The sequence below is a fragment of the Polyodon spathula genome, chromosome 21, assembly GCF_017654505.1.
Source record: "Polyodon spathula isolate WHYD16114869_AA chromosome 21, ASM1765450v1, whole genome shotgun sequence".
NCBI classification, from domain to species: domain Eukaryota; kingdom Metazoa; phylum Chordata; class Actinopteri; order Acipenseriformes; family Polyodontidae; genus Polyodon; species Polyodon spathula.
Genome location: NC_054554.1, coordinates 1830248 through 1847201, shown reverse-complemented (window position 1 = coordinate 1847201; position 16954 = coordinate 1830248). Strand labels below are relative to the sequence as shown.

The 16954-nt window shown below is 42.6% G+C and overlaps 1 protein-coding gene across 1 annotated transcript; it reads right to left on the bottom strand.

Moving 5' to 3' along the window:
* Positions 1-735: 735 nt before the first annotated feature.
* LOC121296278 (epithelial splicing regulatory protein 2-like) lies at positions 736-14535 on the bottom strand. Its single transcript, XM_041221629.1, is given in 17 exon segments — positions 736-862; positions 2069-2186; positions 3185-3359; positions 3667-3746; positions 3749-3906; positions 4439-4637; positions 5040-5258; positions 5396-5697; positions 6105-6147; positions 6449-6581; positions 6978-7088; positions 7393-7447; positions 8131-8229; positions 8691-8805; positions 9325-9438; positions 13498-13626; positions 14042-14535. Coding segments are annotated over 16 exon segments (2154 nt in total). The 5' UTR covers positions 14174-14535; the 3' UTR covers positions 736-862; positions 2069-2096.
* Positions 14536-16954: the final 2419 nt, after the last annotated feature.

The window sequence follows — 16954 nt, the reverse complement described above, 5'->3', positions numbered from 1 at the left end:
CTAACAGTGCCTACTAGTTTTAAAGATCATATTCATAAGTAAAATATAACTTATAAAAAGTAGGGAGTTTTTGTTGGTTTTTTTGTGCCACTTTTCAGGATCTGTTTATGAACTCAGGTTGGCAGGTAGAAGCTTCATTATGGCTTACAAAAGCAGTGAAGCACACAGCCCTTTAGAAGATCAACCGGATTAGCCCAACATTTACTTTGTGGACATTAGAAATGGTATCATTCACATTTTGTTCTGACAAGTCCTTTGTGTTTTTAAACAAAGATTCTGCTGGGCTCCCAACTGCTATGCAAAAAATAAATAAAAAAAATACAAATACAAATAAATATGTGTTGCACACAGAGTGGCTGCTGGCTCTCTTTTGACCAGGTTTAAGTTTCTGATTCAACTATAACAGGATCTCTCATATTAGTTCTAATCATTACCACCTAGCCCCTCCTGTCATGTCTGGCACCAATGCAGTGGTCAGTGCACCATGCACCAAGTCAGCGGCAACCTGAGATTTATTTATTGTACATTATTTCTCATCTCTCTTCTGCTAAAAAAAAAAAAAAAAAAAAAAACACACACACACATTTAAATAAGAAATCTAAACATAAGTCCCCTGATTCTAAGGCACTTTGAGGCCCCCCCCCCAAAAAAAAATCTTCCAGTGTCTCACAGTGCTCCGTTTTGTCAGCTCTTTTTCCCTTGCCCCCTGCACCCCCAAAGATTACACCACAAAGAGGCTGATGTAGCGTCCAGCCAGGGTCCGCTCCGATCTCTCAGCCACAGCTTGCTTCGCCATGTCAACATTCGAAAAAGTCACCAACGCCTCCCCGTTACAGAGCACAAGAACAGAGTCTGGGTGGAGCTGCAACGAGAGAGGACATAAAACACTCAGCTAGGGAACCTGGCTTCAGATGAGCCACTCTGCTTCCTGGCGTGGTGCAACAGCCTGCTGGGATTAACAGAAGTGGGGTGCAGTAGTTTATTATAAGTGGTTTCTTTTTAGGGAGCTGGGTTCCATTCTGACATGTGATGTTTTCCACTCAATCCACTTGCTATTCAGTGTGCATATAGCCTCCATTGGTTCAGACAGAGCTAGATTAGAAAAATTACACACAATCAGACAAGCATGTAGAAACATCTACAATTTCTAGAATATTAGCAAAAACATGCAACCATTAAAAAAAGTTACAAAATAACTCAATGTTACAAAAGTAAAAGCACACTTCCAATCCCTTTAAGTTAACCTCCAGAGTTTCTTGTTGCTAGATTTGTTACATTAACTATTTCTTTGGCATTTTAAAATAAAGACCTTGATAAAAACCACATTATAGTTCATTACACACTTCAAACCAGTACTACCAGCAGTAATAGTAAAACACATAGTAATTGTTACACATCTTGTGTTAGACACCTTGCAGGGAGGGCTTCTCTTCGCAAATACAATCAGACTTCGGACAGTTCCTCCACCATTTTTCTAGAAATTATAATCAAGTGAGTGATCTCTAACCTTCTGGGACAAATAATGAAACATAAAAAAAAACTGGAGCGTGACAGTAATATAATACAGACAAGCACATGACAACCTGGCTGACATTTAAAAGCGTGGTGCCAAGAGTTTTTGTCAAGAAAAGGGTCTTAAAAACTGCTTTAATAAATAAGACTACTGGTAGAATGATAATTTTTTTTTTTGATGCAAGAAATAGAAAAGGTCGTTTCAGACCTGCTTTTAATAGTGGTTTGTTGCTGGCAGCCGGCACACCCCCCCAGCCTGCCTTCATGATGCAGCCAGGTTCCACAGTGCACACTGACTCAAGTCATACTCTAACACCAGAGGGTCCACCCACACTGAAGGCTAGAGATCTCTCATCGAAAGTGTTAATCACGACAGCTACCACAACCTCAACCAAGTTAGCTGATTTTGACGAGAGCAAGGAAGATGAGAACCATTCCCACACCAAGCAAGGTAGGAAAAGGATTTGGAGAAGATCAGGGCTACTTTCAGAAACACCACCCCCAGAAACTCCCATCGGATTATTCTGCAGTCAGCTCAGCTCATGCTTGGTCTTACCTACTCGGATTAATGAAAGGCGGGGCAATTACAAACAGACCCACTCTTTGGGAGGCTGTAACAAGCTCCTTGCTTGATCGTTCGTCTGAATAAGGCTGTTGTAGTCATCGGGTGCATACTACAGTACAAGTGTGATATACATATATGCAACAGTCAACACATGAATATGGCATTTAAAAACACCCAAACAAACAAACAAATAAATAAATAAAAAGAAAAAACACTAAAAGCAGTTTAAATTAATATTTTAAATAATAAAATTTAAGACACATCATTTAAAAATAAAATTAAAATAATCTTTATATTAACTTAAGATGTTAAGATAGCACGATATGTCAAAAAGAATTTGGCTTCGATTTTTTATTTTTTTTTGTGAACGGTTTTGTTAACAAAACTGGTAATGCTTCTTCAGCCCACATTTTGCTAAATCACACAAAGATACCAAAGTCCTGCTTTTGACACAACCTAGGTTACAACGAGGATCTCCCAATCCTATTAATAATAATAATAATAATAATAATAATAATAATAATAATAATATTATTATTATTATTATTATTATTATTATTATTATGGTATGTAAAAAAGTAAATTAAATAAAAGGTCTGCAGCAGATTTGCGTTTCTGGAACTGTAGACTGATCCAAGTAGAGTAAGTTACAAAATATATTTTGATGCTCTCAAACCCAGTCACCCCTCCACACAAGATGCATCATCTACAGGTGTAACATTCAGCATATGAATGCAAGGAGCCAACCCAGGCATGGCTTTGTATAAGAAAACGAGAGAGCGAGAGAGAATCTAAAAGGAAATCATGTTCCCATAATATTAACCAAGACTGAGATTTGGAGAACAATGACCCCTAGGTACATTCCCAGACATTGCTTATGACAGAAGCACCTATGTAACAGTCTATTTATACATAATGCTGCACCACCAGTGCTGCAGCCACTCAATACAGAGGTGAAGGCAGCATTCATTCAACAGCGCCAGCAAGAGAAGAACAGGACTTGGTTAGGACACCTTGCCTCTGTACGCAGTCTGGTGCTTGTGGTCCACTGTGGGGTTCTGAAGCTTCAAGTCAATGTCAAGCCCTGAGTCCATGTGCAGTACTGACCTGGTATCCCTGGAAGAAGTTGAGGATCTCCTTGATGCCGGTGTTGTAGGGCAGCCCCTGCATTCGGACCAGGGCCCCTGGCTGAGGCAGCATGGCGCTGGGGGAGGCTTGGGCAGCGATCATAGAGCCGTGAGGAGCAGCAAAGTAACCCACTGTGGTGGGGGAGACAGGGGGGCTATGGCGGGGCAGAAATACAGGGAGTTAGAACGGGGAATAGAAAGGATTTCAACACCTTGGACAGCTGAATGAATGAGAATTATCATGACTTTGAACATATGTTAAGTAGAGCCTTTGGCAAGTCTTTCTGCAATGAATACAGGGACAAATACATATAGATTATTAAAAGATTATGGATTGAGAACAATATATAATTCCCCTATGCACGCCACACAAACATTAATAACCAAGTTTCTTCTAATACAAATGCAGGAAGAGAAGGACAGAAAGGGCCAGCAGCTGTTCTGCCTCTAGTGGGAGCTCACCTCGGGTAGTACGCAGTGTAGTTCATGTTCATGCTCATGTTCATGTAGAGCTGTGCCTGTGCTTGTGCCTGTGCCTGTGCGCGTGCGCCTGCGTGGAGTAGTAAGCGATAGCAGGGGGTGCTGTGGGGGCAGGGGGCTGGGGGGTCCTGGGAGAGGCCAGCAGAGCTTGAGGCTGGTAAAGCGCTGCTTCAGGGATCACTGCGGCAGTGGTCTGGAAAGCATAGCCAGGGGGGGAGAGGCCTGCAAGAGGAGAGCGATGAACACAGAGCCGTTACCTTCCCTGTGAACAGGAGAGGGCGTCTCTCATCATGCCACCTACAGTTCAAAACCCTTGCTAAAGCAAAGCTCACAAATCTTAACTAAGAATGCCATTTAAATCAGGACTAGTGGGTCAGATAATGCCTCCCTAGGTTTACCACTAGAGACACCTAGTGGACTAACACTGTAACTAAAAATTAAAACAGTTGTAAATACTGCATCAATGTCATATTTAATCTATTTTTTTTATCCTTGTATACTAAACAGTGTTGATTTTTACCACTTACTCCCCAACAAGGCAAAGATCTTTACAGACTGGTAAAACACCATAGAAAGAAATCCCCCAAATTCATGTTACCCTCACTGAGAAGCCCCCACTGTTCACTCCCTCAAAATCAACCTCAACCTCCGCATTACTGATCCAGTGCAAAGGGGAAAGGTTACAGAGATCCAGCCCCTTCCAAGCAGAACACCCCTCAGCAGCGAAGGAAGAGCAGCAGATCTTCACACTTACATGGTAACTTACATGGCGGCGGCGACAAGCCACTACGGTTTAAAGTGCCACCCATTAAAACAAAACTCATCTCCTCCCCAGAGCACTGGAACACCTCCACGTAGCGGTCCTTCATCATCTTTTTGTGGCACTTCTGAGCCACCAGGAAGGAGCGCTCCGCGGACTTCATCTGAATGAAGGCATCCCCGGATGGGCGACCCTGGCACAGGACAGGAGAATGCCACTTTAAACAACACGTATGAAAAGCTTCCTCCAAAAAAGCCAGATTTCTATACTCAAATTCTAGGTAAACAAAATATCTGGCAGGCATATGTATGTAAAAGACAGAGCATCTAGGTTAAAATGAGTGCCACACATATGTATGTAAAGACGAGCAACTCAAAATGTGATGTACACATTACAAATGCACAAAGTGCACAGATTGCCCTGAAGAGTCTGGGTTGGAAATAAGACTCCCATTGCATGATCCACTTTTAAATTTTACTAGGAGTAACAAGGACACACTGGAGCTTGTTACCTATACATTATGGCTAACAAATGTCATAGTAAAACCTGGAATGGGTCAAACTGCTATGCAGTAGGAGCTGTCTGGGATGCTCACCTGCTGGTTGAGGACCATGTGGACGCCGTGGGGCTTGATGTCCACCATGAACTCGGCCATGAACTCCAGGATGTCCTCGATGGTGGCAGTGTAGGGGAGGCCCCTGAGCCGGACACAGTCCCGCGCCGGCCCTGTCATGATGAAGGGCTGGGGGATCACCGGCAGCATGGGGGGCGGCAGGGTGGAGATCAGAGGGGTGGACATGTACCGGTTCAAAACCTGAACCAGAGAGAGCAGACCTACATTACAGCACAACAGCTAAAACATACTTGCAGTATTAGCCAGCGTAACACTGTCATTTTGTCTACCTGACAGCTTAAAAATGGGCCTCAGGAGGAGGCGAAATATGCCGCTACCTGCTGCACCTCTGCCGCAGTGCTGCGGAACAGCTCGATGTAGCGCTTGCCCAGGATCTCCCTGTGCTTCTTGATGGCGTTCTGAGCATACTCCTCGCAGGCGAACAGCACGAAGGCGTCCCCCGTGGGCCTCCCGTCAGGGTACTTGACGAAGAGCAGCCCCTCCTTGTCGTCCGTCACAGGGCAGTCTGGACCCAGGAAGCTGAGCACTTCCTCCGCGGTGGCGGTGAAGGGCAGCCCGCGCATGCGGATGATCACCTGGTTCTCCTTTGACAGGAACTGGGCGACTTCATTGGAAGTGCCTGCACGAGAGAGAGAGATAGAGAGAGAGGAGAGGGGTGCTTAGGATCACAAGGTAAAACTCTCCAGTGTAGCAGCAGTTGCTTTGTGCCACCCCTCCGAGGATCCTCATTGCTGTATGGCGACAATTTGGCCTAAGTTACACTGAATTCAATCTTGTTTTCTGCAGCAAGCATTCAGAATAACCCCCCCCCCCTTATAAAGCAAGAACTGCCTTTACTGTACATCCTCCAGATACAGCAAGCCATCCCTTGTTGTTGAACTGACAGGTAATGACCATCTGACAGATGATAAAAGCAAGGCTGTATGATGTAACGTGATAAATGCAAGTGTATCAATCATATATATGGGTCTGTAATCCAACATTAAATACAGCTTACAACTCTACTGCAAAAAAGAGGCAACTCACCACCTGCTATTTTTAGAAATTCCTCTCCTGTAGCTTTATAAACCTGTGAAGTACAAAACCAAATTAGGGTTGATCCTTGGCAATATCAACAAGTAGTAAAAATGGCAAAGTGGCAATTAATAATGACAATAACAGTAAAAACAGATCACAAAAATAAACAAATAAAATAGATAAAAACAATTATATTGGTAAGTTAGGTTAAAAAAGGCTAAACTATAAAAGCAAGTTTTCAATCTTGACTTAAATATTGACCGACAGAGCATCTCTCATAGAAAAAGGGCAAGGAGCTCCACAATCTGGGGGCACTGTCATTAAATTGTAGCTGTGCCGTTCCCTTCACTCACCTCTATATACCGGCTGCCCATGTGATGCTTGTGTCTCTCCAGGGCCAGGTCTCTGTGCTCCGGACTGACAAACCGAACAAGTGCCTCTCCGTTCCGCCTGCCCTGTGCATTGAGGCACAGCGCCACCCCGCCCCTGCAAGAGACAAGAGCATGAAAACCAAGGAGGACTGTCCCAGCCAGGGAACCTTGTTCTCGGGTAACCCTAATGGAGCAATCACTGCTAGGATACACCACCTGGAACTTCAGAGGCGGTCGTAAGTGCACTGGAGTGAAGAACCAAAGATCAATAGAGACACGGTGCACAGCGCGTAAGGAGATTTGAGATTAACTTTGGTGCACGTTCATTTTATAAATCGGCGCTTGTTTCAACCCATGCTTTTCTTTAATGTGTGCAACATCTCAGGAAAGTGGGGAGGGAGAGAGAGAGAGGAGAGCTTGGATCAAACGACACTCAAATCAGTTTTCCGAAGCTCAAAAGCAGGCAGTGATGTGAGGTGTGGGGGGAATGCCCTGCCCATCGCACACTCACTTGGCGATGTTGAGCCCTTTGAAGAATCTGGCAACGTCTTGGTCTGAAGACTGCCATGGGAGTCCCCTGGCTCGGATCACTGTCTCGCTGTCCACAGCCTCTGACTTCCTACTGTAAGATGAACACAAACTGTTAGGTATCCCCTGGGCCGGGCCAGGCCAGATGACTGTTGCTGGACAGCAGTATATACCACAGGGGCTTCAGACTGCAGCTACACTAGCTTTACAAAATCCCTTTCCACCAAGCAACCAAAGCCTTCAAGGAAGGATCTTGCGAATATAAAGAAAGAAGGAGTTTAAAAGGAAAGTACTTGGTACATTACGTGTCACGCGAAGAGAAGGCTCATCTTCTACATTCTATCAAATACAAAGCTATTCCTACATCTGCAGAGAAGAGATTCGCAGGCAACACTCACCAGGTGCCGGTTTCAAACTTGTACTTCACTGTCTCAAAGTCTGTGAATTTGTGATCTGCAATGGAATGGCACGGAGTTGACACACTAGGGCTGCTATAATGATCATTTTGGCATGCGATTACCAATTTATACAGCGTAGTTTAAAAAACTGTACAGACGCTCGTGTTTGAAAGCTGGATGTTCAACATATTGTAAAGAAGAAACCCAAGGGTTGTGTTTAAATAGAAAGACTTATTGTACAAACTAGTTAGAATTTCCTTTATTACCAGGTTTAGGTATTGCTGCCTCAGACACACAGGAGATTACATGCCTGGTGTTTTATCTGTGCTGGGGCAGCTGCTTTCTTCAAATTGGAACTGTTATCACAGAGTGCTCCAAGGCCAAGCAATAGCCCCCCACCCCCTACCCCCAGGGAAATGGCTATTTATTGCAATGCATTACTTGTACTGCCATGAGTCAATGCAATAAACACGTCTTCAGACTGACACGCAACGGAAAGAGCAAGTTTCAAGCGTCCAAATTATCTAGTGCTATAAAAACTCAACAGTGCTACATTTAGAAATTCTAGAAGAAAAAAACAGAAGTCAAGAAAAGCTTCTACTGAAAACGTTTGCCATTGAACTACATTTTATTCATTTTTTTAGTAAATTAAGCCAGATCTATTGGGCAGTTGTTGCCTTTGACTGGTGGGGAGACTATCCGTGATGTTTTGGAGAAATATATTTTATAAAGACTTACTGTGTGGTTCAGAAAGAAGTCGTAAAACGATCGTCGCCATAGTTTTCACCTCCCAGACCCCTACGCTTGTTTCTGTGTTTTCTGTAGGGATGTTTAAATCTGAACATCTGAAGTTAAAGAAAAACTCTAAAAGAACGGACAGACGGCTGTGACCCAGTAACCTTTCGAGCCACGAGAGTGCACATCGAAATGACTATTACTGCAGGCACGACAGGGAGCCAAGCCAAAAGAGAGTTAAATACACAGGCATGTGGCGGAGTCTGGTGACTAGCCTGGGGTCATCTACTAATTCTATGGGCAGGTTGGGATTTGAAAGCAGGCTCAAGGCTAATCACTCCTTGTTCCCCAGATGTTTTAGTGCACAACATTTACTCTTTATATCTGATCTCATGGCTTTAGGAGGAATGATCTTCTCACTGGAAGATCTTGGAAAGGCTCAGAACACTAGAGTTAAGTGCCACTGGTGTTACATCACGGAAAGGTACTTGCTCGGCTTTCCTGTCTCCTCAAAGCCAACTTGGCGAAAGCGATTGCCTTGGGGATGAGAACACAAAGGATACAATCTGCCATGGAGGAAAGGGTGTGATCCTGAGCACAGCCAGAGTTGGGACAACATTTATGAAGCTCCTTCCGCAGGTCAACAAAGGAATAAAAACAATCTGGCAGGACCAGATTCTGTGTGGATGGATGGATGGAGAGAGAGAGAGAGAGAGAGAGAGAGATGTGGATTTAAGAATACATAAGTGACAGATACCACTCAGAATAAAAGTGATATTTTAACCATGAACTAGGGGCAGGGTGTTACAGGAGAAGGCAGGTTAAAGCTGAGGGAACATCAAGGCACTTTTCAGGAATAGTGGCTTGAGACCTAGTTTGAGGCAACCTTGCTGTATCAAACCCCAAGTCTCCCCTGGTGTGCCATGCAATGGCCTGAAACCTAGTCTCCTGAAACCACGTTCCAAGCCACAAAGTGGCTCCACGTTCCCTCAGCTTAATGGTTAACACTCTAGTGTACCAGATGAGAAAGAGACGGGACATATTTGTGAGCTCTACCAAGACCATAGGGGTGCTTGTAAAACAGATGACAAAGAAAATAAAATTGATATGCAAAACATTTCTCTGCTTTGTTCGGTTTTCTTTTTTAAATGTACAAGGTTATGGTGCGTTAATGCTGATAGACTGGCCACGTCGTACCTTGTTGGAGGCCTCTGGATGGAAGACCTGTCTGATAAGGAAGGGCCCGTCTGTACAGAGTGTGAAGGAGCTCCTACCCAGGGCCTTCAGCTCGCTTGACACGGACTGGTGAAACTGCACGGTAGAGATAGACCCTTTAGCACAAAATCAAACACTAAGGAATTGAGAAGGAAAACAAAAAAACAAAAAAACACAAAACACCTCACAAGCATTACTGGTTTTTCTGAAGTGCAGGAGACACCATCTAGATTATTCAGAGTTAGCGAAGCTATCCAAACAACTTTTACTCCCAGCTTAGCAACAAGCAGAAAAACTGGTCAGACTGGTTTTTGTTTTCAAAAAAAATGAAGCGGGCAGACAAGTTCAAATCAGCAGGATCTGGGATCGCCCCCTGGAGGAAGGCGAGACATGCGGGTAGATGCAGTTTACACACAACAGAACAATCTGCAATCAGAAAAAAAAAGAAACCCACACAACTCAGGGAACGCGTCTCTTTCAGTGTCCAGTGTTCAGCAGTCAGCTATCTGCCTGTTCCCAGTCATGTGACCTGGATTCTTTATCCCAGTATGCCAGTTTCTACTTGTATGAAGAGAAATGCTATGGCTCCAGGATTCAGGCTAACCTCCCTGAGCAAGAACGAAACCACCGACTACAAACATGTGACGATTCACAGAAAATACAGCATTAGAAAGCACCCTCCAGGGAGAGCTGGCTGAGAAACAATATGTTAGTCAGGCAGAAAGAGGTTGTTTTCTGTCAAGTACTATAGCCTGAAGGTGCAATTTAACTTTGGACAGTGAAAATATCTTGAGTAAGCAGATTTCAAAATATCCACTATAACATTTTCAAATATGAATGTGACCATGCTCTGTGTATAAGCTTGTTCACATGTGTCCCAGTTCAATGAAAGGGGAGGCCACACTGTGCAAAGAGTAGCATTTGGGTAGAAACTCACAGGCACGCACAACCACCTTGTATAAACATCTTAAAAGACTCAAGTGCTACACACCGACTCGAATATAAAAAGCACACAAACGTCAGGAATCTGCATGGGAAAAATAACCCCAGTATAAAACCAAATATTGAATTAAAACTGGCCAACCTTAGAACTAACAAACACATTTGTAAAGCTTTTGAAATCTAAAAACTGGTCTAAAGAAAAGTGGTTCATTTAAAAAATGCAAATATCATGTTCCCCTGCTCCATACCCACCAAGGGCAAATCCTGGTAGCAGCAGCAGTGATCTTCAATCCATTCCTATCGACAGCACCTCTTGGATCGGGCTGTTTACTCAACACTGTTTGTACTGCAAGGCAGAACCAGTTGGACAACAAAGCCAACTTTCAGGGAGGGGGTGCGCCAAGCACAAGATCACACACACACAAGAAAAGCTCCGGCAGCATTTCTAGTTATCCAGTTACATCCCATCACCTGGAGTACCCCATGCTTATGAGTCAATTACCCAAGGTGGCTACTTAAAGGGCAACACCCATTATTTTGCAGTCAGACCTGCAGTGAGCAGCAACTTGATTTGACTTGCTTCAGGACAGCCTACACAAGGTGTGATGAGTCTTCATTATTCCACATGTGCACCCCTTCCCTCCGATAGCAGACACACTGACTACAGGGCAGGTCCCCACAGTTATCTGCATGAAGTTTGTGTCATGGCAGTAAATAAGAGGCAGGAATAAAACTAAACATATAGTTATGTGTGTACCTAAAATTCAAACCACTTCTAATCTTGAACTACAGATCTGGCCAGGAAAAAAAATATGCTGCCAGTACCAATTTTTTTACATTTTTTTTTTTTAATAAACCATGTTCATTTCAGAGGAAATTACATTCATCCAGTACCTAAGTCATGCCAATATTTTGGATGTACCAAACAGGTCTACTTAGACACACAGGTATTTTCAATTAACATGAGTTTAAACATGGAAGCGTAAAAATGAATAAAATCTGCACTAAATTTCAAGATCAAAACCAGTAATAATTTTTCTTTTTTTAAAAAAGTGTCCTGATGGAAGTTTAGAGATGTGATTGTCCATGACAGTGTAAGATGATCTGGGATTGCTGCTCATGTCTCGCCAAGCTTTGGTGCGTGATGCTCCCGCCGTCGCTCGCTTTAAATCAACTCTCAAGACCCGCCTGTTCTCTCTTGCTTTCCATGCTCTTTAAGCCTGATATCTGCTATTAGCTGCTGTGTTGCTGCTCCTATTTAATGTACCAAGGCATTATCATGAATTACGCTTTTCTCTCTATTTAATGTATTATGGATTTTCTTCTTGCTGCTGCATCTTGTAAACAGCTTTGCGATGGTGTTCCACTATGAAAAGGCAACATATAAAATAAAGATCGGTTGACTGCTGTGTCCAAGAAACAATCCACAGTAAATGAAAGGGATACAACAACCGAATTACTGAATTAAAGGATTGATTGATGACCAAAAAGATCCATTTGAAACTATATCTGCTACACTGTCCAGCAATTGCCTGTCCAGGTATTCAGAGATAGAAATATTACTTATATGTGATAACAGAAAAGTACAAGCAATCGCATACTGTCCCCTCCCCCCCTCTTTACAAAGCCTAGCTTATAATTACAGTTTGGGCGTGTTGTGAAGTAAACATTCCGTCTTCCAGATGTCTGCAGAGTAGAAAACTGGGACAAGACCGGACCTGCTGGTGATCTGTATCCCACAGTCATCCTCACTACTGACTAACCGCATGCTGCAATCCCTATCGTACATCTTTCCTTAAAAACAAACACTGTTCTGTTGAACCGACTGAACTCAGGGTGCTGATCTCCAGCACCAAGAACAATGGATTAGATACAGTGTTCCGCCAAATTATAAAGCTGATAACTGCACATTCCAGCTAACTGCAAACACCCAGGAAACATGCTTCTTGGGGATATTGCACACAGAGATCTGTTCTAGTTAACTGCATATTCTGGGGTCTGTTGAGTTAAGAGGAATCAGCTTTTACTAGCACCCTGCATTTGTTTGATAAGAATCCTGGTACGGTGCAGTAGGCTGCATCCCCCTTTAAATACTAATCAGACAGTCCAACTAAAACAAAAACTGAAAGAAATCTATTCCTTTGGGAGATGTGTAAAACATTTCTGAACTACACACCTCAAGATCTATACAATAGTGGAACAGTAAAACAATCCCGTAGTTAACCCCATAAAATACAGCATAAACAGACATCAGGTCCTTATCACAAAACTTCCATTCATTTGAGGAGTTTTCATATTAATATTATATCATATTTAACAGACTACTGCATAACACCAACCTTAACTGAAGTCTTTCAACACTGCAGAGCGCTCTAGCAGTATAGGAAAGAGAACTCCACTCAACACTGCAGAGTGCTCTAGCAGTATAGGAAAGAGAACTCCACTCAACACTGCAGAGTGCTCTAGCAGTATAGGAAAGAGAACTCCACTCAACACTGAAAGAGCGCTCTAGCAGTATAGGAAAGAGAACTCCACTCAACACTGCAGAGTGCTCTAGCAGTATAGGAAAGAGAACTCCACTCAACACTGCAGAGTGCTCTAGCAGTATAGGAAAGAGAACTCCACTCAACACTGCAGAGTGCTCTAGCAGTATAGGAAAGAGAACTCCACTCAACACTGCAGAGCGCTCTAGCAGTATAGGATAGAGAACTCCACTCAACACTGCAGAGTGCTCTAGCAGTATAGGATAGATAACTCCACTCAACACTGCAGAGCGCTCTAGCAGTATAAGAAAGAGAACTCCACTCTCAACCCTGCAGAGCAGTCTATAATTTTGGAGGACAGCAATTCATTAATCTCTCATACCCTCTGACTACAAGAGATGACAATCACACTATCACAGACTTTAAATATGCACCAACACACAGTTTAATGTTTTTATCAAGAGTCCTGCTCATCTGTGCCAGGTATCATTTACTGCAGAATAAAATGCATTCTTACTCGTAGTCAATGTTTTTTTTTTTTTTTTTGAGTTTTTTTTTTTTTTTTTTTTTTAATTAAATGGGCATATCCAGTGTGATTTCATTCATACCCCCCACCCTTCCCCCGGTCTGAGTTTGTTAATGTGAACACAATAGCTTAGTTTAGTTTCTGCTCCAGCGGCCGTGCCCCAGTCACTATAATGCTCCCAGTCATGGAGAGCAGTGGACTCACCTGTTGCAGAACGCCATCTAAAGGCTCGGCTTTAGAAATGTCATCCAAATTCAGACCCGTGTCTTCTTTACACTGATCTGCTAGTTCCAGGCTGTCGGGTTTTACCAGGCACCTGTGTAATTTCCCCACCTGTAAATAAAAATATTTATACATACTCACAGAAAAATATAAAATAAACTCAGCCTCACCTGTGTTTAAATTTTTTTAAGTACCGAAAAATGTCAGCTTAATTTACGACAAAAGCCACGAAGAAGAATACGCGCAGGACACGTCAAACGAGCTTCTAGCAAAGCTGTTAATTGTAAACGAAGGGGTTGCTTACCTTACTTAACGTTCAGTTCTAAACAGATAAACCCTTTAGCTATGACCAAAAAATAGATACCGGTACCCATCCATTGCCTTTTCACAGAAACCTTCAACATCTTTTTTTAAATGGAGTTGTCGTGTCAGCAATCTTAAATTAAACTTGATAAGCCCTGACAATTCTAATTATTGTGTGCGTGTGCGTGTATATATATCATGAATCAGCTCAGGTGGTCCCTACCTTCTTGTTCTGCAGGTCCACAATTTGCCACACCAAGAGAATTAATTCCCTCTCATCCGAACCCAGTTTAACCCCACTTGCACCAGCTGTTGCCCCAAAGAACACCACCACAGTATCATTGTGCGAAGCCATCAGGGGGGACCATAAGAGGCAGAAAACTACAATCACAGGCACATACCAAACAAACAAAAAAAAAAACAACACGAGGGTCACCTTTTTTCCAAGTGATAAGGGGGGTGGGGGTGGAAAGAGCTAGAAATGAAATGTAAAACTAAAAGAAGAGTTCTCAAACAGAATACAAAGAGTGCGCGACAGAATGTTCTACCTGGTCCAGACTCGTGTGCGTGTGTTCCTATTCCCGACTTTCTGGTCTGACTGGTAAATGAACAAAACAAAACCAAAAAAAACAAACAACTTCAGGTCCCTTTCACTCTAACACCATGACAAGCGCTGAGGATTTTTTTTTTTTCTCTTGGTTACCTGCATTTGGTTCAGCCCATGTGATTGAAGTTAGTCTCCCAAGAGGGTAAGACCATTGGCTCGTTCCAAAAGGTAAGGTTGTTACGCGAGACACCCACCTCTATGCAACCCAATCTGATTGGCTTTTTACAAATCTCTCTCTCTCTCTCTCTCTCTCTCTCTCTCTCTCTCTCTCTCTCTCTCTCTCTCTCTCTCTCTCTCTCTCTCTCTCTCTCTCTCTCTCTCTCTCTCTCTCTCTCTCTGCGGCTCACGCCTCCCAGGAAGTAGCAGTATCCTGTTTTCATTTTTTTTTTTTCTGGATCACCTTTACCTATTGGGTAATTTCAATATTTAAACCACCTGCCTGGACCGTTTTTTTAAGTTTCATAATTACCTTTGCCCATGACAGAGTATCGAATCTGTATAATCTTTTTGTGAAGCAATATTGTTTTATTTTTGTAAAATTAAATCTTGGCATAACCAAAACTGTACAGTACATCGTGCATAAAAACTAAATAATATTATTAACCGACCTACTGGGATAGCAGCACGATGGCTTTATACTTGTTTATCCAACATGGTTATCTTTAGTATATGAATTCATATAATGTGTAGAATAACTAGTGCCAGACTGATTGTATTGGGTTTCATACACCCATGAGAAATACAGAACATAGCATGATATACATTGGTTACAGGTGTGCATTTCCTATTGGGAATAGAAATTCGAGTTTAAAATGGCATACTATGAAAAAAACATCACATGCCTAAGAACAGCAATAATATTTAATTGGATTACATTTTAAAAAAATGGAGATATTTCCAGTCTAATGCAGTTGGTAATGCAGGACTTTATCATAGAGTTATTGATCACTTAAACTAGCTGTCTGCATACAAACATATCTATACTTTGAATACAACTAAAAAAAAAATAGAAACAAAAGTGTTGGGTAAGTTTATCATGCAAGTTAAAGAAATAATGCCCAGTTGCATGGTTTTCATTTCCCATGAATTCCCATTACTGCGTGGGACTCACATGATTCACCATGCTTTACTGCCTTGCAGTCTGTTTGCTATGCTGTAAACTTTTAGCAGGGCTTTCTTCTGCTTTGTAAACTTCAAAACTGTTTGCCTATAATGTATTGCATGGGACCGTGGCGAAACACCCCACTCCCACTCTCCAATGCTACTGGAAACGCTTCCTCAAAGGCACATCAACTTTTCACGGGGGGGGGGTTAGCTGATACAGCTCTGGAACAGGACCAACGAGTAATACACACATATTGTAATGGCAGGCCAGTGCAGGCAGCTTTACAGATATGTACAACATGTAGTAAGTGATCCTCTCCTAGTTCTGGATGAACATGGTATCCTGTAATGTAGGGGTGACACAACCATGGTCCTGGAAGGCCATTCCACTCCAGGTTTAAAGTAAAATGATATAATGACCTACTTCAAGGTCTGGGTGGCGGGTTTAAACAGGTGTGGAAGGGACAGCTTCAGCCGGCCCTACTATAATCCATGGTCTTGTTTAACAGATATCAGGTGGTGTTTAGCAAGTATCAGCTGTACAGTTCTTCAGGGTGGGTAAGGTGTTGGCTGCATACTGGACTGGATGAGTCACGATTGCTGTTAGGAGGCACAGAGTGTGTGTGTGTGTGTGTGTGTGTGCGTGTACTTGTAATGTTCTGGACTGTTTCTATGAAGTGACAACTACTTTTTAAGAGTGAATCTTTAAAAAAATAAAAATTGCGAGTAGGGAATTCATTGTATTTCTTAATGAATTTGATATTTAATTTGCCTTTATTTGATCTGCGGTTGAAAAGTTTGTTTGGTAGACTCCAGGACTGATTTGATCAATGTGTAATCCTCCTGGAAAAGCAACAGCTGGCATTTAAACTGGTTAAACTTTAAAATGGTGTAAAGGCAGATTACATAGAGGATTGTACTCTGTTGGTTTAGGCTGGAATTGTTTAGAGAATTTTACAGCACTTGGATTACATCACCCACTTGTTTATAAGGGTAATACATGCAGGGGATGTAATGCAGGGTGATTCCTCGATGCTGTACAATGCTCTAATGAATCCCAGCTGTGGTTTCTCTTGCTAGGGTGCAGTCCTCTATGAATTTTGCATGTCAAGCAGTTTCGAGCTGGAATCGACCAGTCAGATTGAAGTGCACACAGGTTCAGAAGATTCGATGCCTCTGAAACTGTGCACGTCTGTTTCAAAGATTGCAAATGGCGTTCATTTGTGTCAGATATGTTGTGATTAATAATTCAGTGCTGCAAGTGTCAGTTTAGACAATCAGCCTCCTTGTCACTGTCAGACGCATTCATGAGCAGCACTATCCAGTATAAATGGCAGGCAGCCTTCATTTCTGTATGAGTTGCTGTTGTTCAGAAGGTAATGCATTAATGATGAGCTGTAAGAACAGTGACACAGTGGTACCTGT